Source organism: Rhipicephalus microplus, unplaced genomic scaffold (genome assembly GCF_043290135.1).
Source record: "Rhipicephalus microplus isolate Deutch F79 unplaced genomic scaffold, USDA_Rmic scaffold_12, whole genome shotgun sequence".
In the NCBI taxonomy this organism is placed as follows: Eukaryota; Metazoa; Arthropoda; class Arachnida; order Ixodida; family Ixodidae; genus Rhipicephalus; species Rhipicephalus microplus.
The window spans coordinates 44,552,309-44,579,410 of NW_027464585.1; the positions used below are offsets into that span (position 1 = coordinate 44,552,309).

Consider the following 27,102-nt stretch of genomic DNA (forward strand, 5'->3'; position numbering starts at 1 on the left):
CAGAAACGTAGGGTCCCATCCTTTTTCTTCACTAACACCACGGGGGATGCCCACGGACTCTTCGACGGCTGGATAATGTCATCCCGCAGCATTTCGTCAACTTGTCTCTTCATGGCCAAACGTTCTCGCGTCGAAACCCTGTACGGACTCTGACGAAGTGGTCTGACATTTTCTTCGGTTATGATGCGATGTTTCGTGATTGGGGTCTGCCGAATTTTCGATGACGACGAAAAGCAATCTTCGTATTGCAGGAGCAGGGCCTTGAGCTGTTCTTGCTTATCGTTTGGAAGTCTGGGACTGACGCCGAAAGCTATGGGAGGGGCTTGGTTCCTCTGAGCAGGTTCCGCAGAATCGGCGAGGGCGAAAGCACTGGTGGCTTCGACAATTTCTTCGATGTATGCGACCGTTGTTCCTTTGTTCACATGTTTGTACTCATTGCTGAAATTTGTGAGCATAACCATTGCTTTGCCTCCCCGCAGCTCTGCAATTCCTCTTGCGACGCAAATATTTTGGGTGACCAGAATGCTGACTGCCTCCAATGACGCTTTCCAAGTCAGGTGATTTAGGAGCGCCGACTGAAATAATGACGCTTGAGCGAGGCGGAATGGTGACTTGTTCTTCCAGCACATTCAAGGCATGGTGTCCTGACGGCATGCGCGGCGGTAGTGCTTCTTCTGTGGATAACGTTATCGACTTTGTTTTAAGGTTGATGACAGCACCATGGAGGCATAAGAAGTCCATGCCAAGGATGACATCTCTCGAGCAACGCTGTAGGACTACGAAGTCTGTAGGATAAATACGGCCGTTAATAGTGACTCTCGCTGTGCAGATTCCTGCAGGCGTTATGAGATGACCTCCGGCTGCGCGGATTTTAGGGCCTTTCCAAGCTGTCCTAACTTTCTTTAGCTTCGCGGCGAACGACCCACTGATGACAGAATAGTCAGCTCCAGTATCGACGAGAGCGGTCACACTGTGGCCGTCGATAAGAACGTCGAGGTCGCTAGTTCGCCGTCTCGCATTACAGTTAGAGCGTGGCGTCGGGTCACGGCTGCGTCGGCTTGTTCCGCTGCTTCCGTGTTGCGACGTCAGGCCACCTTCGGTAAGTGAGCTTTCGCCGTCAGGGCTTTGCCTGGTTGGCATTGTGTTCGGAAAGCTCCGTCGCGGCGGCGTCGTCGTCGGAGGAACTTCGGTAGTTCGTCGCACAGCAACCGCACCTCCACCGGTTGCTGCCCTTAGTTTGCCGGATACGGGCTAGGAGACTGGCCCCGCGCTGGGCCGGAGTACTGCCGGGGGTGCGGTGACATGCGGCGGCTGGGCGACGGCGAACGGGAAGGACTTCGGGGTGTCCATTGAGTTCCTGTCAGGTAGTCGGCGATGTCACGTGGCCGTTCCCCTGGCTGCGGACGTGGTGCATCGATGGCGAAGCCATGCAGTTCCATCTGTCGGTACTGGCAACGGCGGTAAGTGTGCCCGGCCTCGCCGCAGTGGTAGCACAGTGGGCGGTGGTCAGGGGTGCGCCAAACGTAGGTTTTCCTCGGCCCACTGCACTGGCCCGCTGGTGAACGGTAGGTCGTCGGTGATGGTGGTGGCGGCGGTGGTGTTTGGCGACGAAAGTGCGACGGGGCGGCGTTTTGGCGTGGACGGGGAGGAGCGTTGTGGCGCACTGCAGCGGCGTAGCTCATAGTTTCTGGCTCGGGCAGCTGTGTTTGGGGAATTCGAAGTGATTACCAAACTTCTTCTCGCACAATGTCGGCGATCGAATCCACTTGAGGGTGCGCCGAAGGCAACAGTTTACGCAGCTCTTCCCGCACGATCGCTCGGATCGTTTCACGCAGGTTTTCGGGGTCACTGGTTTGAGCAGCAGCGCATCCTGGAGTCAGGCGACGATTATACTGTCTGGTGCGCATGTCAAGGGTTTTTTCGATGATAGTCGCCTCGGATACAAATTCTTGGATGGTGTTCGGTGGATTCCTGATTAGTCCCGCGAAGAGCTCCTGTTTGACCCCTCGCATGAGGAAACGAACTTTCTTCTCCTCAGGCATGTCCGGGTCAGCGTGACGAAATAGGCGGGTCATCTCCTCTGTGAAAATTCCAACCTTCTCATTTGGTAGCTGAACCCGGGTCTCTAGTAGAGCAGCGGCCCTTTCTTTGCGAGCGACGCTCGGGAACGTTTGCAGGAATGCGCCGCAGAAAACATCCCACGTTCGGAGCGTGGACTCCCGATTTTCGAGCCAGGTCCTTGCGGTGTCTTCTAAATAGAAGAACACACGACGCAGCTTTTCGTCATGGTCCCAGTGGTTGAGGGCGGCCACACGGTCATATATTTCTAGCCAGGACTCCGGGTCTTCGAACGATGACCCATGGAAAATTGGTGGTTCCCTGGGTTGATGCATGACCATCGTGGGCTGGGACGCTGCGGTTGTCATTGTCGCTGCAGTCGTGGTCATGGCCTTGGTCTTCCGCGCCTTGTCTTGTAGAAGCCCGTACTCCGGTGGTAGCCCTTGCTGTCGGCGGCTTGTTCGCTGCTCTTGGTTGGCGTCGGTGTCTTCTCCGCGACGTGGGCTGGGTTCACGGCTTGACGGGGGTGTCCGGTACATGAACGAAGCAGCACCTCCACCAAATGTCACGGGGTAGTGACGTGGCCGAAGACAGGAGACTTCGGGTTGGGATTTAACTGTTTATTTGGGCGAACCTGTGCCTGGTAAAGGGAAAGTCCAATTACAGCAGCAGTCTCGCACAGATAGCAGTCTCGGACTGATAGCGGCGAACGGAGCATCGGCCTTCGATCAACAACTGACAAGCGGCGAAGCGCGTCGGCATTTTATACTCTTGCCGTCGAATGTTCTAGCGTTATCGCTGGCGGTGGCGTAGGTTCCAGAACAATCTGTACCATTCGCACAGTGGGCGTAATCTTATCGAAATGATCTACTACAGTCTGGAACCTTCTCGAAAACTGCATGCGCGGTTTGCGCTGAGAATCGTGTGGTGTTTTGGGACGATAACAAAAACTTGGAAAATGAAACGTGGCAATATGTTTCGTTAATACACACACACAAACACGCACAGCAGATTGGACGAGTGTGCGCTATCATCGCCAAATGGGCTCATTTTCATCGTGACACCTGTCGAACAAAATGCGTAAAACAGTCCCTGAAACACTTTTTCAAGTAACCATGGAAGAGAGAGAGAGAATAAACTTTATTGAAGAATTAAAATTACGTGACTAATCCCGGGTGGAGCCCTCTTGTAGAGCCCCACTGGCCACAGCGGCTCGCCGGGCCTGGTCTAGGGTCACCAGTTGGCTCCCCAGTGCCAGCCCGGAAAGCCGTGCCTCCCAAGACCACGTTGTGAGTGTTTGTAGTGAGCGCACCAACCTAGATACTGCATTGGCTGGCCGCTCGGTACATTGGTAGGTTATGTGTGTAAGTGTGGCTGTGTGATTACTACACCATGGGCATACCCCTGTTGTGTATATCTGTGGAAAAATTGCGTGTAGTTTTGATATGTGGGGGTATGTGTTCGTTTGGAGGCGGCGCCAATCCCGGGCTTGTTGGCTGCTTAAGTTCGGATGTGGAGGGGCGTACGTGCGTCTTGTAAGGCGTTGGTTTTCCAATATCTGCCTGCTTGTTACACTTTGCTCTTCATGATGCCCTGTGAGGTGTCCTGAGGAGAGTCCTGCGTCTCGGCCAGTAAGTCCGCGAGCTACGCAGTTTGCCTCCTCGTTCCCCCCCAGGCCGTCATGCCCTGGGCACCAAGTGACGCCATGTGCCTCCATCAACATGAACCCCAAAATATCAGTGACGCACCTTGGAAGTGTGCCTCTAAGGTATAAGCGACATGCAGCTTGTGAGTCTGTCAAAATATACGCTGAGCGCCCCCTTCTTTCGGCTTCTCTGATTGCCAAGGCTATGGCTGCTGCCTCTGCGGTGGCACTTGATCTGGTGCGTAGGGACGCGCAGGCCACGACTTTGCTTTGGTTGGTCACTGCCAATGCATATGCTTGTTTTCTGGAGCCTTGTGGTGGCGCGGGATAAAGACTGACGTCGGTAAAGTAAGCGTCTGGATCGCTACTTCTCTGCAGGAGTTTTCGTGCTCGCGCTTCACGGCGCTTTTTGTTGTAGAGCGGGTGCATGTTTTTTGGAACTGGTTCCACGATTATTTGATCACGTATTTGCTTGGGTACAATGACTGTCTCATCGCCACAGTATTGAGGGGTGAGAGGGTATCCCAGCCTCTGTAGGAGTGTTCTTCCCTGGAGCGTAGTGGTGAGTCGTTCTCGCTGTGCGATTAGCGTGGCGGCGGCCAATTCTTCATACGTATTATGCATGCCGAGTCCCATGAGTTTTTCTGTGCTTGTGCTGTTCGGAAGTCGCAATGCTGCTTTGTACGCAATTCTGATGAGTCTGTCAATCTGCTCTATTTCGGGCTTGCGTGTTGATTGAAAGGGAAGAGCGAACGTGACTCGGCTGAGAACGAAGGCCTGTACAAGGCGTATCGTGTCGGCCTCTGTCATCCCATCATTACTTCGCGCAATTCTAGCTATAAGGGATGCAATACTCTTTACGGTGTGTTTGAGTTTGCCTATTGCAGTCTTTACGCTGTTGTTTTCTTGCACGTGCATGCCTAATATTCGAGCTACTGGGGTCCTGTTGATGATCTGTCCGGCAATTTCTAGCTGCAGCGCGGGTGCACGGTTGGACCGAGTGCGTGGGGGTCTTATTTGCAAATATTCCGATTTGCTAGGTGCGCACGACATGCCTGCAGCAGTGAGGTAGCCTTGAATCATGTCTATAGCGGTTTGCAGTACATCTTGTCGTTCTCCATAGGAGCCCTTTGTTGCCCATAGCGTAATATCGTCCGCGTAAAAGGCACAGCCCAGGTTTGGTACAGTCTCCAGCTGGAGGACTAGTTTCCGGAGGCCGATATTGAATAAAATTGGAGACAAGATGGAGCCCTGAGGTGTGCCTTTCAGTGGGAGGTCGTATGGTGATGATTTGGTACCAGCTATGCCAATCTGCGCCTTGCGATTTCCAAGAAAATCAGAGGCATAGTTGAATATGCGTTGTCCGCATCCTATGGCTGCAAGACCGTCTAGTATGGTAGAGTGCGCAATATTATCAAATGCTTTTTCGATGTCGAGTGCAACGAGTAGATTGTTGAGACTACCTGGCGCTGGGTTAAGCACTTCCTCTTTAAGCAGCAAGAAGATATCCTGGGTAGACACTCCTCGCCTAAATCCGTACATAGATGTTGGTAGAAGCCCCCGTTCTTCTGTGTATTGCTCAAGGCGAGTGAGTATAACTTTTTCGAAGAGCTTGCCAATGCATGACGTTAAAGAAATTGGTCGTAGCTGATCAAGGCTTCGCCGTTTGCCTGGTTTAGGTATGAGTACAACCTGTGCCAGTGTCCATTCTGCAGGTATCTTTCCACTCGGTGTCCAGACTTCCTGATTAAAGTGGTCTGTGATGGCTTGTAATGCTTCATCGCTGAGGTTCCGTACCATGGCATTTGTAATGCCATCCAATCCGGGCGCTGTATTTCTTTTGAAGCTTTGAGCCGCTGCATAAACCTCAGCAAAGGTTATGGGGGCGTCGAGCTCAGTGTTGGGTTCTCCATTGTATTCTTGACTGGGTGTTGGGCTAACGTTTCGCTTGCATTCTCCTGTGTAGCGTTGTTTCAGCTCTTCTATTAACTGATCCGGATCACCTTGAAATTCCCCAGCTAGCCGTTGAAGGGTAGCGTTTGTTTCGGCTCTTGTTGCAGAGGGATCAAAAAGACTCCGTAGGATGTTCTACGTCTTTTTCGTGCTTAATGTGCCTTTTAAGGAATCGCAGAAGGTGCGCCAGTTGTTGTTGTAAAGTTCCTTTGAGTATGCGTTTACTTCCTCCGTGATTTTTGCTATACGGAGTCTGAGTTTCTTATTTAGCTTTTGTCGGCGCCACCGTTTCGTGAGGCCTCGACGAGCTTCCCAAAGATGTGTCAAGTGGGTGTCAATGGCAGGTGCGTCGGTAGTTGTTTGATATATCTTGGTGTTCTTGTCATAGAGACCCTTAATGTACGGTGTCCATTGGGCTATAGTTGTTGGCTTGGGCCCGTCTACTTCCTGTTGCTCTCTATATTTAGTCCAGTTAGTCAGTCTGGCTTTTCCGAGCGGGCGTCGCAGTCGAGCTGTTTCATATGTTATTTGCACAATATTGTGATCGCTACCCAGATTGTCGTCCAGCACACTCCAGCGCATGGTCGCGGCATTGTTGGTTACGGTAAGGTCGGGAGTGGTGTCCCTGTTGACACTGTTTCCTATACGAGTCGGTATGCCCGGTGTCGTGAGGAGTGTGTAGTCGTAGCGCTGTATCGCTTCTAAAAGTCGCGTACCTTTGGGTCTGTCTGCGCTATAACCCCATGTGGTGTGCCAAGCGTTGAAGTCCCCAGTGATGATCAAGCGGTTGCGTGGTTGAAGCTTGTTGTTCAAATAGTGGAAGATATTGCTGAATTCTGCTTTTCTGTCTTGTGGGGGACTGTATATGTTACATATAACCTGCCTCGGGCGTCCTTTCTTCGCTGGCCAGAGCGTTACGATAAGGTGTTGCGTCTCTTCGTTCGGTGCCGTTATGCATGTAGCTGCCAATTCTTTCCGGACGAGTGTCGCAATCTTAGGTGTATTTGGATCCATGTACAGTTTGTAGCCAGAAACTGTTTTAGGCCTGGCTCCCACCTCTTGCAAGCAGATTACGTCAGGAGGAACCAGCGCCGCCTTTATGTATAGAGTGAGTGTAGCGTGCTTGTTGTGCAGGGAACGACAGTTCCAAGACCATATAGTGAGATTCTCGTTTGCTATGCGTCGGTTAATTGCCATGATGCGAGGAGGTGGGTGTGCTTTCAGCGTCCGAGGTAAGCATGCTTTTGGCGTCGGACTCCTGGGACCGCGGTTGGCTCTGCTTACGTCGACGCTTCGTTTCTTTGTCGAGGCTTTCATGAACGTATCGCTTCAGGTCTTGAAATTCGACAAAGAACTGTTTCATTTGGGCTTCTGTTTGCTGCAGTATGTGCTGTTGCATTAGCTGCAGTTGTTGTTGTAAAGTGAGGTTTGTCGCTGTTTGTTCTGTTCCTATATTGGCTACAGGATCTCGTGGTGGTGTCGATTGCGGTTGGATGTGCCCATTGTCCCGTAGCTTTTCGCTTGGGTGGCTAGTTAGATTTTGAGAGGCCTGGACTGTAGTTTTCGGGGTGGCTCCCATTAATTGGGCCAGCTGTTTTTCGAGCCACATTATTTTGTTCTCGTATTTGTCAAGGCGTTGCTTAAGCTGTTTGTTTTCAGCGATTACTGCTTGATAGTGTACGTTTTGTGTGATGGGGGGAGTACATGCAGACTTGGGAGCCACGGCTTCCCCCCAGCTTACCGGAAGTGATGATGCCTGTTGGGTGCATCCTTGATCCCCGCCGTTGCCTTTGGCTCCCCCTCCTGGAGGACCGCGGTGGAGGTTCTGCTGAGTCGGTGCTGGCGCGCTCTTCTTGGATGGCGAGTGCGGCTTTCTGCCCGGGGACCGTGAATGCGACCGGGAACTGTGCTTGTCATCGGCTGACTTGTAGGCGTTTTCTTCCTCTTCGGAGGAGAACCAGCGGAGATTCTTGGTCCTCGGTGGGTCGTTGCTAGTGCCCTGTTGAAGCTTATCACTGTAGCCGGCTTGTACTTGCGGCTGTTTAGGCTTCGGCGGCTTAAGTCTTTTTTTGCAAGTTGGATCTCCTGTGGGGTGAGCTTCCCCGCACGAGGCGCAACTAATAGAACACGGATGTCCATCCATTGGATTAGTCAGTCCACACAGCCGGCAAATGGGGCGATCCGGATGCGGGCAAACGTCCGCGCGGTGTCCTTTTTCTCGGCAGACCTTGCAGACTTGAATCGTAGGTCGGAAGGGGTAGCAGCGGAGTTCACCCCCGTAATAGTAGACGGTACGAGGTAGCGTTGGACCGAAAAATGTAATGGCTGCGCTTTTCGTTGTGCCTATCATTCTGGCAGTGATGATCTCCACACCGTGCGTTCTGACACGTAGGTGCGCCATGAGAGTTTCGGTTGAGGTGTTCATCGGTACGCCGTGAATCACCCCTCTCAGAGTATCGTCTCCATTTGCGGCGTAGGCACGGACAGCGTGAGCCCTGCCGTTAAGCACAAGGGCGCGTATCAGACGCACTTAGTCCGCCACTTCCTCATATTTGGTCGACAGAATCGCTATGTTTGACCCTGGGTTGATTCTAAGGATGAAATGGTCATCTCTGATGCCAGCTTGGCATGCCTCGATGATTGCTTGCGCAAGCGTAGGAGTCAGAATGTTTCTCAGCGGGAGGCCCTGGTTTGGACGAATGACGATCTTGTAATCGTCCTTCGGCAGCGGCGGTAGCTTTGGCAATTTCTTGAATGTTGGCGTGCCTGTCTTAACTTGGTCCTGGAGCCCTGCGCTGCCGCGCCTCCGCTCCAGTGCCTCTTGCTTGCGTTTTTTGGTGGATTTCGCTGCCTGCCAGCTAGCGTCCTCTTCTGCATGCGATTGAGCGCCGATAGCGTCTCGGCTCACCGTATCGTGGTCACCCTGGAGTTGATCCATTTGGTCGTCTGCTGTACCATCCTGGTCTAGGAGGTGGTATTGTTGGTCGGTCGCCGCGTTGAGAGCCATAGCTGGATGAAGCTCCGACGCGGGCGTCCCCAGCGTCGGTGCAGCTGCCGGCGGCTCCCCAGGTCAGCGTTTGGTGAGCGTCCTAGGGGTGACGAGCTTTCTGAAGTCCTTTGGCACCTCCAAGTGGCAAGAAATCCTCTTGAGTGGTGCCCAGGCGTTCCTCGGAACTTCTTGAAGCTGATAGTAACGTTTTCGAGTGGTTGCAGACGGAAAACACCACTAAAAATCATGAGAATCGAGAGCGCGAAGCGAGCGTGTCTGCACTACTTCGAGCCCCCTGGCGGTCTCAGTAACCATGGAATGAATTCACTGGAAGAACTTATTGCCTCACGAATTCAACGCCGCAAAAATTTCAAGAATCCGTCCAGTGCAAGTGGAGTCACAAAGATTTGTCGCATGCTGCGATTGCATGATCTCTTATCTCGTCCCGACGAAAGCGCTGGAAGCTAAGCAGGGAGGGGTGGCAGGGCAAAGAAGCTACCATACCTCGTGACCTTGAGAACTTCTTTTTTCTTCGAATGCGCAGCTTTTTCAGTGTGATCGCGCGCCCACGTGTGGACAAGTAGCGGCCTACCGCAGCTATCTCAGTAACTTAATTTTCTGTCACAGACGCACAGACAATTTTTGCCGACAACCAATGGGGCTGACGCCGGCGGCGGGTTTCCTGCGATACGAGCTCTTTAACGCTATCGGGTTTAAAAATCACAGCATATCCACAGAGTGTATGATGATGAGTGGGGCGAAGCGTCCGTCAGCCCGTCCGTGCTTTGCGTCAGTTCGTTCATTCTTGCTTCCGTCTGTCCGTGCGACCATACTAGCGTCCATCTATGCATCCGTCTGTCTGTGAGTCCATCCATCCGTCTGTCCATCCGTTCGTGCATCCATTCGTCCGTGCATCCGTCCATTCATCTGCTAGTCTGTCTCTCTGTACGTCCGTGCGTCCGTCCGCGCACTCATTTAGTGAACACTCCAAGTACCGCCATCTTCTATCTCGCATCCCTGTAACAGCAATGTCACACACCACGAAAGACAGGACAGGACTACGACTGAGTGTGTGTGTTTGTGCTGCTTAATGTGCTGTGTTTATCCCTCTCTCCTCTCGATCTTTTACTCCTCCCGTACCCCTCCCATGCGCAGGGTAGCAAACCGGCTGTCTGTAGACTGGTTAATTTCCCTGCCATTCTTTTCCTCCCATTTTCTTTCCTTGTGGCACATACCCGCCCTAGAGCGGGTTTGTGACACCAGTGGCTACGTACTACTCCATACATATGGAGGAGAGACACACCTACACCCTAAGGAGCTTCGCCTCTAAAAATCCAGCTCTAGGGGGAGTAGCATCAACTTTAGTCATCAAATAGTGTCGTTAGTCTACCAGAGGACAAAGTGTGGTGAAAAGAGTGTCGTGTGCAAATTTGGAGGACTAACGACAGGACAAACGGCTCACATTCGGTCTCAGGTAGGGCCTGAAGGGATGAAAAGATGCTTTCTCTGCAGCCCTTGTTGTGTACAGGTCAGCAGCCTTTCAAAGGTCTAGCTGACAGTCAGGCACGCCCAATTGTTCCGAAACTTGTCCTTCTACTTTGTTGGGGTGCTACTTTCGTAAGGTGAGAGACTAAAGGGTGAAGAAAGTGGCAAATGCATGATTAAGGGTTCAGTGATCTGATGACAGAGTTTTTCAGCCCACATTCAGTTACGATGAAGAAAATAATGCGAGAAAAGATTAATTCGTCAGAGTTTAATATTGTATATGCAGTTCATTATAAGGATTTGAAACGTAGTTCAATAAACTTCCCAATATTTACTAGCAGTGACAATCATGCAAGTTAGACAGACCTTTCAGCGTGTATATTTTATATACATCCGTGCCGGACTTCTTCAGAATTACTCACACTCACTGCAGTCAGGGGTGCAGCTCGTGTTCATCATTAAACTCATGTTAGTCACTCGTGATTTTTTTTTGCTCTGATTCTATGGAAGGCGAGTGCCACTTCATGGGCTATCAATGTAGCTGTGAAGAACATACTTTGTTGCATGTGCTTCAATTGTGGACGCACGTGCATTTGTGTTTCTGTGGAATGGCTGTTCAATGCACCACAACTTTCTTGCAAAGAAACGACACCTCAGCTTACATGCTAGATTCCTTCGCGGCTTTTCTGCAAAGGTTCAAGAATGGACACCGTCAACTTCAAGTGTGATCATCATTTTCTCTATTAACTAGCTCTGGAAACCATGTGCCTCTTTAATTTCCAAGGCAAGTTTTGCAGTTTCATTGCCTTGGCGCATTACATAATAAACAATACGAAAGCTGAACAGCACTGTGAGCAGCATGTTTTAGCATGTTTTATGCGCATGCAACAGTGTAATTATTCGGGCTTAGGTAATCGAGTCAATGGTCTTCTAGCTATTTATATTCTTATAAAAATTTTTTGTTATGTTATGCGTGCCATGCGCAAGATAGTATGACAGCAGTGCTCGCCGACGGTAAACACTGTTGGCGCGCATGACATACTGTTTGGGAAAAATAAATGTTTCTAGCTTTGAATTCGTCTCTGCAATTTTTTATTCCAACACACATTCATGAATGTAGTTCTGAGTAAAGCACAGCTTACCTGAGCTGTAATGTAAGTCTGATGAAGATGGCCAGGTGAATTAATAGTGAATTAACCCTTAGTACCTCAAAAATCTGTTTAAATGGGTTAACAGTTTATCCTGAAGGAGGAACATTTACTCTCCCAGAGATTACTTCTTGGGATCACCAGTCAGTCCTTACAAGAGTAACACTTGCTCTGTTAGGGACCATTTCCGAAAATGCCTTGTTGGTCCTTAAAAGAGCAGCCGTTAGTCTTTTCATGAGCAAACCTTAGTCCTTTTGCGGTTAATCCTTCAAAAAACTGATTGTTTATTTTCTTACAGTTGGTCCCCAAAAGACTAACCTCCCTACTCCTTTTAGTCCTTTTATTTCTTAGAGTGTATATAGTACACCATCGTGGAGGACGAACGAGCGAAGGGACAAGTCAGAATATGGCGATTATAGGCATTGGATTATAGCACAAAAGGACACATCACGATGTTGCTCGTCACCGATGCGGGTCAATCGCGAAACGGAAAAGACGCAAGTCTCAGTGTCGGTGTCAGGGATGGTGCTCGATTCATCAACCGGGTAGCAGGACAGGCAGTCTGCGTCCTGATGTAGGCGTCCCGACTTAAACCTGACTCTGTAGGTATATTCTTGCAGTCGCAGAGCCCAGCGCCTGAGCAGGCCAGTAGGATCCTTCAGTGACGAAAGCCAACATAGCGTGTGGTGATACGTTACTACAGAGAAATTCGTGCCACGTAAACACGGGCGGAACTTCGAGATTGCCCAAACAAGAGTAAGACATTCGTGCTCTATAATTGAATAGTGGTGCTTGGCAGCTGCAAGACGGTGGCTAGCGTGTGCGATAACTGGGTTATGCCCCCGTAGGCCTTGAGCTAGGACGGCTCCAATGCCGTGACCACTAGCATCGCTTCGGACTTCTGCCGAAGCAGATGAAGCAAGGAAAGAAAATAGAAGGGAAAGAATGGCAGGGTTGTTAACCAATTTATAGGCAGCTGGTTTGCTACCCTGCACATGTGAGGGGATGGGAAAGATGAAAGATAGAGAAGCGAGAGAGAGAAGACAGATAAACACTGCTCATTAAAAAGTAGATGGTTCAAAGTGGGACAATATAGATGGAGTCATCAGCAGTGTGATGAGGTGAGAAAAAGCGGCAACTTGAGCGGAACTCCATGTAAATGTCACGTCTTTCTTCAGAAGGTCGGTGAGCGCTCGAGCAATTGTTGCAAAATCTTTCACAAACTTTCTAAAATAGGAACCAGGTCTCACAAAACTCCAGACGTCTTTGACAGGAAAACTCAAGACTGCACAAACTTTCTCCTGGTCAGGCTGCACACCTGGTGCGTTGAGAAGGTGGGCCAACACTGTAATTTCCTGGCAGCTGAAGTGACACTTCGAAGAGTTTAATTGAAGGCCGGCAGTGCGGAAAATGTTGAGAATAACTAACAAATGCTGAAGGTGGGCCTCAAATGTAGGCGAATATAGAATAACGTTGTCCAGGTAGCAAAAGCATGGTGACCACTTAAACCCTTGTAGTATCGAGTCTATCACATGCTCGAATGTGGCTGGAGCGTTGCATAAACCAAACGGCATAACCTTTAATTGGTATAGGCCATCGGGCATTACAAATGCAGTCTTTTCTTGGTCTTTCTCATCCACTGCAGTCTAAGAATAGCGAGAATGTAAATCTATTAAAGAAAAGTATCGCGTACGATAGAGACAGTTGAGAGCATCATCAATACGGGGCAAAGGATAAACGTCCTTTTTGTGGTTTGATTAAAATGGGGGTAATCAATGCAGAAGAACGTGTTTTTTTTTTAACGAGCACCACGAGAAATGTTCAAGGGCTCGAGGAGGGTTCAATAATCTTATTGACCAGCATCTTGTTGACTTCTTGTTGACTTACCTTACGCTCTGCGGCAGACACCGAATACGATCGGCAGTGAATGGGAAGAGACTCGCCAGTGGTAATGTGGTGATACATTGATATGAGGGGTTTACCTACCAAAACCACCATACGATTATGAGAAACGCCGTAGTGGAGGTCTCCAGAAATTTAGACCATCTGGGGTTCTTTACCGTGCACCCAGATCTGAGCACACGGGCCTACAACATTTCCGCCTCCATCAGAAATGCAACTGCTGCAGCCAGGATTCGATCCCGTGACCTGTGGGTCAGCAGCCGAGTACCTTAGCCACTAGACCACAGCAGCGGGGTAGTGTTCATGTGGCGCTTTATGAGTGAAGGCTGAGTGAATGGACGGCTGTCTATGTCAAATATGTCGCAGTAAAAGCCAGAAGGTGGCATAGGGCATCTGATTGCTCAGGTTTCAGTTCAGCGCAATCATGGGCCATAAGGACGCATAGACAGATGTGGCATGCTGCAAGCATCATAAAGGGTCAAATCATACGTCTGCCACAAAAGTAGTGAAGAAGAGGAAGTTCTAAACAGAAAGTACCGTGACGGGAGGGGGGGGGGGGCTGACACCCTCTGTCGAGTTGCTGCGCCACGTGGCACACATGTTTCGCGCCAAAGCCGTATTTCGGGGTCACAACTATTGAGCAGTAGGTGGCAGTGCATTTGCGAGACTTGACCACCACCATCGTCATCATCATGGTAAGAAAAACGTCAGCGCCCGCGGCAATGCCTGGAGGAAAGCCTTGGTGGCGACGAGCAAAAAATAAGCTGGTCTCTGTTACAACAGAGACCTGTAACAACTTGGTTCTCTGTAACAACTTGGTTAAGGACAGCCCACGGGTGGCGAGTTCTTGCCGCAAAACCATTCAGTGACCAGAAGAGTCCCCAAAGATGTCGCATAGTCGCTCCTTGAACATTTCCCAGCTGGTGAGCTCAGTCTCATGAGCGTCGGACCATACACGAGGGGTGCTGTCCAAGTAAAAGATTACGTTGGTGAGCGTCATGACAGGGTCCTATCAGTGAGTCTGGCTAACGTGCTCATACATGCAGAGCCAGCGGTCGACATCAAGGCCAGGTTGCGCGAAGAATGTATCAGGATCCCGGGGGTGTGACATGGTAAGGTACGTAGTGGCTGGTGAACCAGATGGAGACGGTAACAGGTTGTCATTAGAAGTCATGGCCGGAGGCTGTATGGTGCGGCCGCTGCAAAGCTTCGTGGCGAGGATGGGGAACGTTCCACCTCCACCAAATATGTTACGTGATGAGAAGCAACGCTAGATCGACGAGGCTGTATGCAAAATATATAACCAGCAGTTGCTGGGTGACCGATTTATCAGCGACCGAGCATACAGCCCTTCATCCTCTTCGCACACACGAACATCATCTCAAGAAATGTCAATATGCATGTTGCAATATTGAAAGGGAAAGCACTTCTATTGCACCTCAGTGGGAAGGCACTCGGAAGCATGTCTGATGCAGGCAGCGCTACTCCTCATGTAACGTCGTATCCTGACTACTCCCTGGTAAGGTAGACCAACAGCTCTCGTTGAGAAATGTGCATTTGCACTGGCATTGAATGAAATAAAGGAGGCATTGGCTTAGATGACACACACTAAGTTGTCACCAGTCACCAAAGCCTACGAGGAAACTGTGCACGACAGTGACTTGCTTGACGTCGTTCCAAGCACCTGTAGTCCTTATTTTTATTTCTATGAGTGACGCAATGTTTAGTTAGACTGCTTATAAGATATTCCACCATAACGAAGCAAGATTTACTAAAGTGCACAAGCCAAAAGTGACAACATTGTCCCCAAACGATAAATGAAACATGCACAATGGCAAGAGCCAATGGTCTTCCAGACCACGTGGTCCAGCCAGTAGAGACATATTAATTAATAACAAATTTTTTATTTTCTCACCCCAACATTGATATCTCTGCAATGGCGGTGACAATAGGGGCTTTGTAGCAGCAAGCGAAAAGCAAAAATAGCATAGCCTCCAAGATGTGTATTTTACAACAAAAAAATGTCAAAAATACGTCACTAGGTCGCAGATATTGAAGGTCATGCTTTTCGTGCGTTAACAAACAAGGAAAAGAATGTGCACATCACAACAAGGCCGCCGAGTCACTTCGCATTAATGTGATTTTGGTGCCCTTGGCTATTGGCCCCTTTGAATACACTGTATCCATGCATTACAACCCACGACAGACCGCGCATCACGCGCCGGTGCACTCAGAAACACTGCACACCCAAGAAATTCCTCTGCCTTTTCATCGCCTGCATGCAAGAAGAGATGAAATTGTTAAAACACAGCCAAAAAAAATAGTAATCTTTGTCAGAATAAATGCACTTCTTGGGCTTTGGCCCGGCACAGCTTTGATGTATCGATGTTTCGTTCAGCGGGAGTTTGATATTCGTGTGCAACATTCCCATACTTTTGCATGGAAAATTCAAGGAGATTTACTAACTCTTCGATATAGTGAATAATTCAATATACCAGAGTTCGATATACCAGGGATCGACTGTATCTGTTTGCTGAAGTCTATTAAACTTGCGAGTAAGGTACGACTCTTTATAGTTCCTGTCTCTCTGGGAAGAAGTATGTCCGACTAAATATGCAAATTTTGCAATCATTCAAATTGTGCCCTGCCAATCTAAAACGCTGTGCCACTGCTTTCAGGGACTTTTTCGCCACGTATTTGCAATGCCCATTTAACTTATTACTCACAGACTGCTCTGTTTCAACAATGTTCTGTGTGGAACATTATCAACATTTCATATTGTATACATGATCAAAAACTTTAAAACTTGGATTTTATGATAGAAGTGATCAAATAACTTGAAGCGCTTTTAAATATAACTTTGTTTCTGAAAGTGTTTGCAAGTCTTGCATCTTGGACTAGAATTATCTGGGCAGTAAAATGTGGGTTTACTTTTGCATGCAATAACATGTCTTTAAAATTTCTGTTATGGCAATGAACTACCTTGCTTTGGTACTTCAGGAAATGCTTTCCTAAGGCACTCATGCCTTACTAATACTGGATAATACTTACAGACGATGTTCTGTATGTTACTTTGCACGGAATGCATTCCCACAATGCATAAAGTCTGCTAGAATTTTTTTCACTAACCTGACTTGCCATTGCCTTGATTGACCATTGCCAATTCCTTGCTATATATAGTTTGGCATTGTGCTGGTGAGTGCACAAGTCAAAGCTGTTGTCTTTTTTGCTTGACTAAAGGAGATGCCCCAGATCTTCTTGACAGCTGCTTCATGTCATCTCAAGCATATGGTAATAGGGCCGTGATGTGGATGAAGGAAGAAGATTGTAATTACAAGATGAAACTGTTTATTCAGCCGAACTTGTAGCCCGTAAACTGAAGGTCAAATAACAGCGATGCCCACTGGCACTGATAGCGACAAACAGTGCGTCAGCCGTCAAACAACTGGCAAGTGGTGAGGTGCGTCGGCATTTATAAACATACAATTGAATATTGTAGCATTATCGTTAGTAGCAAAGTAGGTTCCAAAAGAATCTGCAATGTTAGCAAAGTGGCTGTAACAAAGTGATCTATTGCAGTCCTGAAGCTTCCTAAACATTACAGGCGCGGTTTGCACTGAGAATCACTGACAGTAAAACGGGGTGATAACAATACTTGAGGAGGGAATGTGGCAACATTGTTAGCCTGCTTTTGCACTGGTTTTGTTCTTGTTTCTCCAGATCTACAGAGATTGATATAATGGATTCTTTTGTGATCACTCAGTGCTTCAGGTAGATGATAGACAATTCTAGAACTTACTTATTATTTGAAAGGAAACCAGCTATCACTGGCAGATACAACAGTAGTTTTGTTCCCCTGCACAGTCTTTTACGTGAGCTGTCTTGTGAGCCTACTCGGTTGTTTCCAGATGCTCTGTTACAATCTTAACGTGTCATCTGAAAAGAGCTATGATGAGCTGTACAGCTATTGCTTCACCATGCATCACGATTGGTTATGAACAGAACACATAGGCTGCCCTCTACCATTGCTCTCTACACCAAGCTTGAGAAGAATGCATGCAAATGCTCTCGAATAATGACTAGGCTTGTGCGAACATTTGTTTGGGTTGTTTCCAGATGCTCTGTTACAACCTTAACGTGTCATCTGAAAATAGCTATGATGAGCTGTACAGCTATTGCTTCACCATGCATCACGATTGGTTATGAACTGAACACATAGGCTGCTCTCTACCGTTGCTCTCTACACCAAGCTTGAGAAAAATGCACGTGAATGTTGTCAAATAATGACTAGGCTTGTGCGAAAATTCGAGCATTTCAAATATTCCCACAAATATTATAGTGTTTGAATTTGCTTCAATTCAAACTTAAATTATTAGAAATTTCCAAGTATTCAGAATTAATGAATAGGTAACTTGCATTGACGTCACTGTGGTCACCATCTTCAGGTACCAGATCGATAAGAAACTTCGTGAACTCTTGCTCAACCATGCAGAACAAGAAACAACGGCACCAGATTAGTGCCCCCTCAAATTCTTAGTGCTCCTCCTTGGCGCCGCTGGTGAACAGAAGAAAGCAGGGAGAGCACAAAAGAGTGCAGATGTGCTACACCGTGAATCCAGGAAATATCCCACTGCTGCCAATCAAAGCTGAATGAACCATCATATTTTAAGTTTATAAGCTCGTTATACGGGCTTATATGCTCAAAGCATAGTGGATTTTAAAATGTAACATATTTTATGGGTTATCATTTGCACTCTACGAAAAGTTTATTGTTGCTGCCATTCAGTGTTGCTTCCGCTTCCTTTGAAACGGACAGAATGATATTTGCACATGCCTTGTTTTAATAAAAAATATATTGTACAGGTTAGTTGGGACATGGCCATTTTTTCACATTAAAACAGTTAGAAGAAGACTTGGCAGCACAAGTGCTGACTGACAACTGTTTGCTTTATTCAAGCAAAACAGAAAAAGAAAGAGAAGAAGGAGAAACAAAACATGCACACTGTGACAGATTCAGTAAATAAAGCCAGGGGCCAACTGTGAAATGCTATTCTCAGCAAAGAGAAGGAGGTGAGTGTTTGATTTGCATAGAAACGAAAACATATTTGCACACAAAAAAAAAACACAGAAAGGAAACAACAAAAAAATAAACTAACACGCACTGGCTAGACGGAATATAGACGCAGTTCTTGCTAACTAAAGGAAACGTCTTAGTGTCTATAAACAGTATTTTCACTTGACGCGTTAAATGGGCCCTGAAAAACTTTTTCAAGTAACTATAGAATGAATTCACTGGGAGAGCTTATTGCCTCACGAATTCAATGCTGCAAAAATTTTAAGAATCTGTCCAATGCGAGCAGAGTTACACAGATTGGTCACTTGCTGCAATCACATTCTTTTCTCTTGTTCCGACAAAAGCGCTGGAAACTAAGCAGGGAGGGTAGGCAGGGGCAAACAAAAACATCACGGGCGCCTCGTGAGCTTGAGCACTTTTTCTTTTTTTTTTCTTCAAATGCACAGCTTTTTCAGCGTGATCGCGTGTGCACGCATGGACAAGTCATGGCCTCCCAAGGCGATTTCTGTAGTGACCGAGCGCACCATGTTCAAATCAGCTACTAATGGCGAATAGATAGGCTTTTTACATGTAATTTTTTAGCATCTTCCGTGATTTGTCGAGAAATGAGAAAGCTATTTTTAGCTGACTTTGATAATTTATTGCGAATTATAGGCCACACCTGCGCTATATTACTTGGCTCACATGTTGCCAGGAGTTTCTGCTACTGAACGGCAGCGTTTTCTGACCATGCTCAAAAACTGTTGCAGGGCCTCTTTAAAGTTTTTGTAAGAGCCCTGACGCTCAAGGAGAGTGGTACGGCTCACCAGCGGCTGATGGGCTTGAACAGTTCAGCAAGGAATATGCCGTGGTGGGGGTGCACAAGCTCGAGCCCGTAGTCCGACGGCTCGCTCCCACTCCCGGTGGACGACCGTGTTCCGCACCCGCTTCTGCCCAAACACCAGAACCAGGTCGCACCAATGGCTCGCCAATAGCATCAGGGAATAAATGGTCACCAGTACTTCCTGAAAGTCGTCCCGGCCTAGGTGGATGCCTTGATGTCAAGGTACCCACACCCAACGAGCTAGCACACCACACCTTAGTCACATTCTTCCAACCGCCCGCGCGACTCTTCCTCCTTTTTTGTGCAGTAAGTCTGAATCTTCAGTGTTCTTGGGTTTTCCTTCTTTTTTCTCCTTCAGTGCTGAGCACTCGCGCAGGTAACACGTTGTCAGTAGCCTGTCTCCGTCTTCTTGCAGCGCCAACTTTTAAAAGCACCTCACTCGCCCACTTCACTCACAACACGCACGCAACATCATTACGTCTTCTCCAAGTAATGAAGTAGCAATCAAGCAATGCAATCGAAAGTGTGCCAACACACTTTCCATTGGGAGAATAGCGCACGCATTAAAGAGACTGCCCACTGCAGCGCCTGTGGTTGCACCCCAGAATTCTGTCGCATGCCCATCATGTATGGACACAGCCTTCGCTATCTACAAAAATAGTGACACGTGTGCTGGCACACTTTCGATTGCGTTGCTTAATTGCAAGTTGATTACTTTGATGTATTAATGTTGTATGCATATGATTTGTTTCTCTTTCTCTTCTTTCTTTTTCTGTTTTGCTTGAATGAAGCAATCAGTTGTCAGTCAGGGTTCGTGTTGCCACATCTTTTTCTGTGCCCTACATCTCCTGCGCTGTTTCAATATGAACAAAAACCAACCAGCCAAGCTCTGCCTTTTGATGCCCATTTTTCTTTATAATATCACATGGTTGAAGGTAAAAAAATTTGGAAAAAAAACAATTTTAATTTGATTCGAAATTATTTGACCAAGTCACTATTCAATTCAAACCTAAATTTTCCTATACACACAAGTTTAATATTGACAAGTTATGCAGAAATCAACCACTTCACGTTACAGACACCTTTCACAGCGGGGGCGTGATAGAAGACCAAAATGGTAGTGTTAGTGACAAAAGTGATGTGTGACGTGTGAACAAGGGTTCATGGTCAGAGAGGGGTAATCATAAAACACCGTTTCAGTGACAGCAACTGTCTGATTCAGACGAGTCCTGTTATGAAAATGTCAGCCCCAGTGACAATCCCTGTCTAATGATTTATCATCAAGCCACACTGATGAAGCGCAATGAGCCATGGCAGGCTTGTCTGTACTGCGGGTGCACAGCTTCAAAAACAAACATGAGCATGCCTTGTTCATTGTTAAGAAGCTGCAGTAACACAAATAAAATGCTTGTTTTCACATTTACAGACATTCACTGTGTAACCTTAATTTATGCTGAAAAATATTATTTCAAACTGATTCTTGCAAACTTGTATCTCACATTGAAAACATACATAGGAGAAAAGTGACAGTTTTACCAAAAGGGCAAAGCAACGAATGTGATGGCAACATATTTGAATAATTTACGAAGCAAGACTAGCATTTTTAGGGGCATTATAAATTGTAGTAAACATGCACTTGCTAAGTAACCACGTTTCCTGCGACGCGACCACAGTAAAGGCCCACAACAAGGCTCGTGCGTAGGAACGCCTTTGATGAGAAGCACCTCCCGTGGGCAGTGCATGATATGGTACTAAGGGCTACACGTCGGGCATCGCCGCTGATGGCAGTTTGTTATGTAAAGAGCGCATCTATATGTGGAAGGCCACTCCAGGTACACTTCTGGCACCATTTTTTCATGCTGAGAGCGCAGCTCGTAGAAGCTCCTGCCTGCAGTGGGAGCAGGAGCCGTGCACTGATTGTTACCGCGATAGCACGGCAACCATAGGCCTCTCCCCTAAGTGCGCGCACAAACAACCCCTGCCACAAAGGCAATGTTCGTTTCGCAGAAAAAGGAGGCTAGCGCATCCTTCCCCATGTGTGTATGTATGTATGTATGTATGTATGTATGTATGTATGTATGTATGTATGTACGTTATACGTATATATATGTATATATGCATGGGTGTATATACATATATATATGTATATTATATATATATATGTATATCTCCAAAAATAGTGCAATACATGGGAAATAAAACAATTATTTATTTATTTTATTCTAGCAGTTTTGGCTGGTGGTTCAGCCTTCTTTGAAGGATACAAGTAAAACGGCCCAAGTGCCACAACCTGTAGAAGAGGATTGCTCTCACAGTTTGGAGACCAAAAAAAAAAAACAATGAAACGAAGGAAGCGACAGGCAACAAAAAGAAGAAGAAGAAGAAGAAGAAGAGAGGAACGAAAGAAAGCCGCCGGAAGCAGACGGGTAGTTCATGTATTGTAGCTAAGGGTAGATAAGACCTGCCTCCAGAGGATGTGACCAACTGAAAGGGGAAAAGTGAAGAATATTACCGCTTTCTCGCATCCCCCTCATGGATTGAGATAAAGTTCAGGTGGTTCGGCAGCTGGCTCGCAGCGTCGGGCCATACACACACAAGAAGATACATACGACCCGCTTCAACTTTAGGAAAACATTTGGCATGATACAAAGCTAAATATGCCCGCTGCCCACTCCCCCTGTCTCCCCCTTCCAGAAGAAAACCATTTAACCAGTAATACTCAAAATAAATGAGTGGATATTCTTTAAGCGATGAAAGAACAAAGCATAAGCAAAATAATAAAAATTAAAAAAAAACATGGCAAAAAAACTTACAAAATTAACACACGCCAGTTGATGCACGTATTATCGAATTCATTCATTTCCCGCGCTAGATTGATCATCCTATGTGTGAGAATTCCCAAATGTCTAAACAAATTATTGGTGAATTCACTTTCTGTGTTCTATGAGATTTCGCGGAGACATGTCAGTCACCCAGGGATCCAGTTGATTCTGATGGGTGAGTGATCTGAATTTTTTTATGAAGTATGACTCCCGCTGTTCGCGCTCTCGTGGGTTCTGGAAGTCGGATTGTAGAAGTATGACACTTACGCGCTCGAAAGAGTGACCAGGCAAGTTGATGTGTTTGGAGAATGGCAAACTAGGGAGGCCCTTCACGTGTGCTCTGTGGTTATCAAAGCGCAAATGGAACGCGGTTTTTGTCTGTCCAATATACTCCTGTTTGCACACATCACAGCGAATTTTGTATACCACAATGGCTGAGTCACAGTTAAGGTCGTCTTTAATTTTGTACACAATGTCTGAAAAGAGGCTCCGACCGTATCTCTGGTCACCATGTGTGTGCACACCCTGCAACGAGGTTTTCCACATGGTCTACAGCCCCGATAGTGGTCTGATTTGTGTGTTTTCACCCTGACCAGTAAGTCTCTCAGGTTTTTATTTCTTCAGTAGACCATGTTGGATGGAGTCTGAAAAATGGCAGAGAGGCGACTACTCTGTTTAGGTATGTTGAAGTGGCAGCTTGGTATAAAATTCACTCGAGCAGCGGAGGGCACCGATTGAGTATGTGAGGATTAAATTTGCCCCTGCCGTTACATCCTTATTCTGCCTTTTTCTTCCATCGTTACTTCTCAATCTAAAGAACAAGCACACCCAATTGTATTGTCAATGATTTTTTTCGGGTACTTTTGATGCAAGAAGGCTGCTCTCAACTGCCGTGCGTGGGTGTCAAATTGTTTAATTTTAGAGCAAATTCTTCGGTATCTGTGTGGGCTTGAGAGTAAGGAACACCTGTTTTGTAGTGATATTAAGAGCACCGACCCATTCGCAACAATATGTCTAAGGAGGAGCGGGAGGTTTCCTGCAGTTTAAGGGACAGCCATAGCATCACTATCAAACCGGCTGATAAGGTTGGCACTGTGGTTGTGCTTGACAGGACTGACTACGTCAAGAAAGGACTTCGCCAACTGGCAGATGAAAATTTCTACAATGAACTCCCTTGCCATCCAAAAGGGGAATATAAAAGTACAATTAAAGCCTCATTAAATTCATTACATAAGAGTGGCAAGATTATGCATCCAATGCTTGAAATAATGTCACCTGGCAACTCCTCTCCTCAGCGTTGCAATTTACTACCTCAAATTCACAAGATTAATAATCCTGGCCGACCTACAGTTTCCAGCAATGGCACTGCTACTGAAAAAAGTCTATAGTTTCACTGACTCCATCATTAAGCACATCCCAGAATCATTCCCAGCATACGTTAAAGATACCAGCCACTTCCTTCCAGAATTCTCAAAGCTTGTAGTACCTCTAGAATGCTGTTTGGTCAAAATGAATGTCTCATCACTGTACACCAACATTCTCCACAACGAAGGAATTGCCGTCATAATCGCCGTCTATGGAAAAAGTAAATCGACGAGTGAGTTCGATGAAAGCGCTTTAAAGGTGCTCCTAAATTTGTACTTAAACATAACTTTGAATTCGACCAAAAACATTACCTACAAGTGAACGGGACTGCCACAAAAACCAAAATGGCCCCAAATCATGCAATTACTTTCATGGCCTGTTTAGCGATCGCTTTCCTCGAAAATTCTCCATTCAAAACGATATTCTACCGACACTTCCTCGATGATATATTCTTCGTGTGGGCTGATGGTGAGCATAATTTTTCCAAATTCATTTCTGATTTCAACTCCCTGCATCCTTCAATAACATTCACGCACAGGTATTTAAAGAATAGTGTTTATTTCCTTGATATCACTGTATCACTCAGTGGCACCACCATCTCTACTTCCCTGTATAAAAAACCAACTGACTGCCAACAGTATCTGCATTTCCACAGCAGCCACCCCCATCACTGCAAAACAGGTGTTCCTTACTATCACGCCCACAGATACAGAAGAATTTGCTCTGAAATAACACAATTTGACACCTACGCACAGGAACTGAGAGCAGCCTTCTTGGGTCAAAAAGACCCCGAAAGAATCATTGACAATGCAATTTAAGCACGCTTGTTCTTTGGACCGAGAAGGAAGAAAAAGGCGGAAATAAAGATATAACCACCGGGGCAAATTTAATCCTCACATACTCCGCCGCCGCCCCTCGTGTGAATTCAATACTAAGCTGCCACTTCAACATACTTAAACACAGTAGTCGCCTCTCTGCTATTTTTAAGACTCCACCCAAGGTGGTTTACCGAAGAAATAAAAACCTGAGAGACTTACTGGTCAGGGTGAAGACACACAAATCCGACCATTATCAGGGCTGTAGACTGTGTGGAAAACCTCTTTGCAGGGTGTGCACACACATGGTGACCACAGATAAGGCTGAAGCCTCCTGTTCAGACATTGTATACAAAATTAAAGACAACCTTAACTGTGACTCAGCTAATGTGGTATGCAGAATTTCCTATGAAGTGTGCAAACTGAAGTATATTGGACAGAAGGAAACCGCGTTCCGTTTGTGCTTTGATAACCACAGAGCACACGTGAAGGGCCTCCATTAGGTGCCGTTGTCCAAACACATCAACTTGCCTGGTCATTCTTACGAGCGCGTAAGTGTCTTACTCCTACAATCCAACTTCCAGAACCTATGAGATCGCGAGCAAGGGAGTCATACTTCATAAAGAAATTCAGATCACACACCCACGAAATTAACGGGATCCCTGGGCCACTGATGTGACTCCACGAAATCTCATAGAACACAGAAACTGAATTCACCAATTAATTTGTTTAGACATACGGGAATTCTCACACGTAGGATGATCAATCTAGTGCGGGAAATGAACGAAACCTAATGCGGGAAATGAACGATGCCGCATGCATCAACCAGCATGTGTTAATTTTGTAATTTTTTTCCATGTTTTTATTTTTATTCGTTTGTTTATGTTTTGTTCGTTCATCTCTTAAAGAATATCCATTCATTTGTTTTGAGTATTACTGGTTATATGATTTTCTGCTGGAAGAGGGAAATGGGGGGAGTGGGCAGAGGGCATATTTAGCTTTGTACCATGGCAAATGTTTTCCTAAAGCCGAAGCAGGTCGTATGTATCTTCTTGTGTGTGTACGGCCCAACGCCGCAAGCCAGCTGCCGAAACACCTGAACTTTATCTCAATCCATGAATGGGATGTGAGAAAGCGGTAATATGCTTCACTTTTCCCCATTCAGTTGGTCACATCCTCTGGAGGCAGGTCTTATCTACCTCTAGCTGCAATACATGAACTACCCGTCTGCTTCCGGCGGCACTCTTTTGTTCCTCTCTTCTTCTTCTTGTTGTCTGTCGCTTCCTGCGTTACATAGTTTTTTTTTGTTTGTTTTTCTTCTTTGGTCTCAAAACTGTGAGGGCGGTCCTCTTCTACAGGTTGTGGCACTTGTGCCATTTTACTTGTAGCCTCCGAAGAAGGCTGGACCAACAGCCAAAACTGTCAGGAATAAATAAATAAATAATTGTTTTGTTTCCTATGTATTGCACTATTCTCAGAATATATATATATATATATATATATATATATATATATATATATATATATATATATATATATATAAATTGTAGCGAAGCCTCCGAACTCTGAAATGGGTCGAACTCTTGAGTACCTTCTAGTGGGGCTACCCAACAAGGACGCCGCTCGCGCTGAGAGCCCGTGCTTGGCTGTGACTGTCGCCATTGTATATTCTCGCTCGTTGCCGGCTAATAAACGCCTTAACAATATATATATATATATATATATATATATATATATATATATATATATATATATACACACACACACACACACACACACGTGAATTTCAGCGGCAGCCGCGATGGCAAAAACCAGCAAAGACTGTCCATATAATTGCTATCGCAATAAAAGCAAAAATGCCGAAACTCTTTCTGATATGACAAAGCATGGCACGTGCAGGCAGTGTCATCAAGCATAGAACTACTTGGGGGCCCCCATTTAGCAATGCGTTTTTCTTTTCAGCTATTAATTTCATTGAATATAACTGAAGAGAGCCTTACCAAAGCGCGATTCTTGCTTGTTGGTGCCTGCTACCCAGGTCTATTATGAACATGATGCATGTGTATGAAATCAAAACAAAGTGCCTCCATCAACATACACCTTGCAAAATTCTTTACTGCTAACATGAAGCCATGTGATTCGGTACTCACGCATCCCGCATGGCTTCTACGGACAGCCCTTCTTGTTTGGCGAGTGCATCGGCCATCTTCGTAAAGTGAGTGGCCATGTTTGCCAGGTTGACTGCCGTGGGGCGGGACGTCTTGAGGTACTCCAGCCGGCTGCGTATGTAAGCAGCCAGCTCTGGGCAGCTTGCAGGCAACTTGAGCAGGGTCATCTCAGAAGCCAAGCCGAGTGCGGCCACTATGGCGATTGCCGGAGCACCTCGCACCTGCATTCACACGCTCACTTCACTTCAGCAGATGCAGCCACCAAACCTTCATATTTTATTTATATAATAAATTATTGGGTATAACAAAGCTGTTTTTGTGTCAGGTGGACCTGATACAACCAAAGTTCGCTTCAGTGGACTCCCTTTAAGATGAACTTGAAGGGACCATGATCATTTGTTCGTCTTAGTTTCAGAAGTTCATCTCATTGAGACACCCCCCGGAAACCAAATGCAAAGATGCCAGGTGAACCTAAATATGTTGCTTGAAAACTCTGAATAGAGTATACTTAATATAGAGAGGAAAGGAACCAGAAAAAGCCTTTATTTGGCTCAGCTTCATAAAAGTCATGCTTTCAAGTAGAGTATTTACGCTGATCCGAAGAGTACTCGAATGCGTGAGTTCATAATAAATATGCTCATGTATGAATCGTTGCCACGTTTTAAATTATTACTAAACCTGTAGCATGGCCCTATTTTCATGATTAGATAAAATAAAAAGGGAAAGACAGGCACAATTTTCCTTCAAAGAACAGAAAATTTATTCTTCTGGCTGTTAACTTTCTGGTAGGGTGTTTTACTGGCTTTGCTATCACTTTCGCATGCGCCTCCATTGCATACCATGACAAAGCCAATA

The 27,102-nt window shown here is 46.6% G+C and overlaps 1 protein-coding gene across 7 annotated transcripts in view; it reads right to left on the reverse strand.

Moving 5' to 3' along the window:
- The window catches only part of LOC119166781 (methylthioribose-1-phosphate isomerase), a 373,314-nt gene that overhangs the window by 181,608 nt on the left and 164,604 nt on the right, over nucleotides 1-27,102 (reverse strand). For all 7 annotated transcript variants that reach the window (XM_075882519.1, XM_075882518.1, XM_075882513.1 and 4 more), the window contains exon 3: nucleotides 26,230-26,468. In XM_075882519.1, the coding sequence (XP_075738634.1) occupies nucleotides 26,230-26,468 (239 nt within the window). The remainder of the gene's footprint in view (nucleotides 1-26,229; nucleotides 26,469-27,102) is intronic.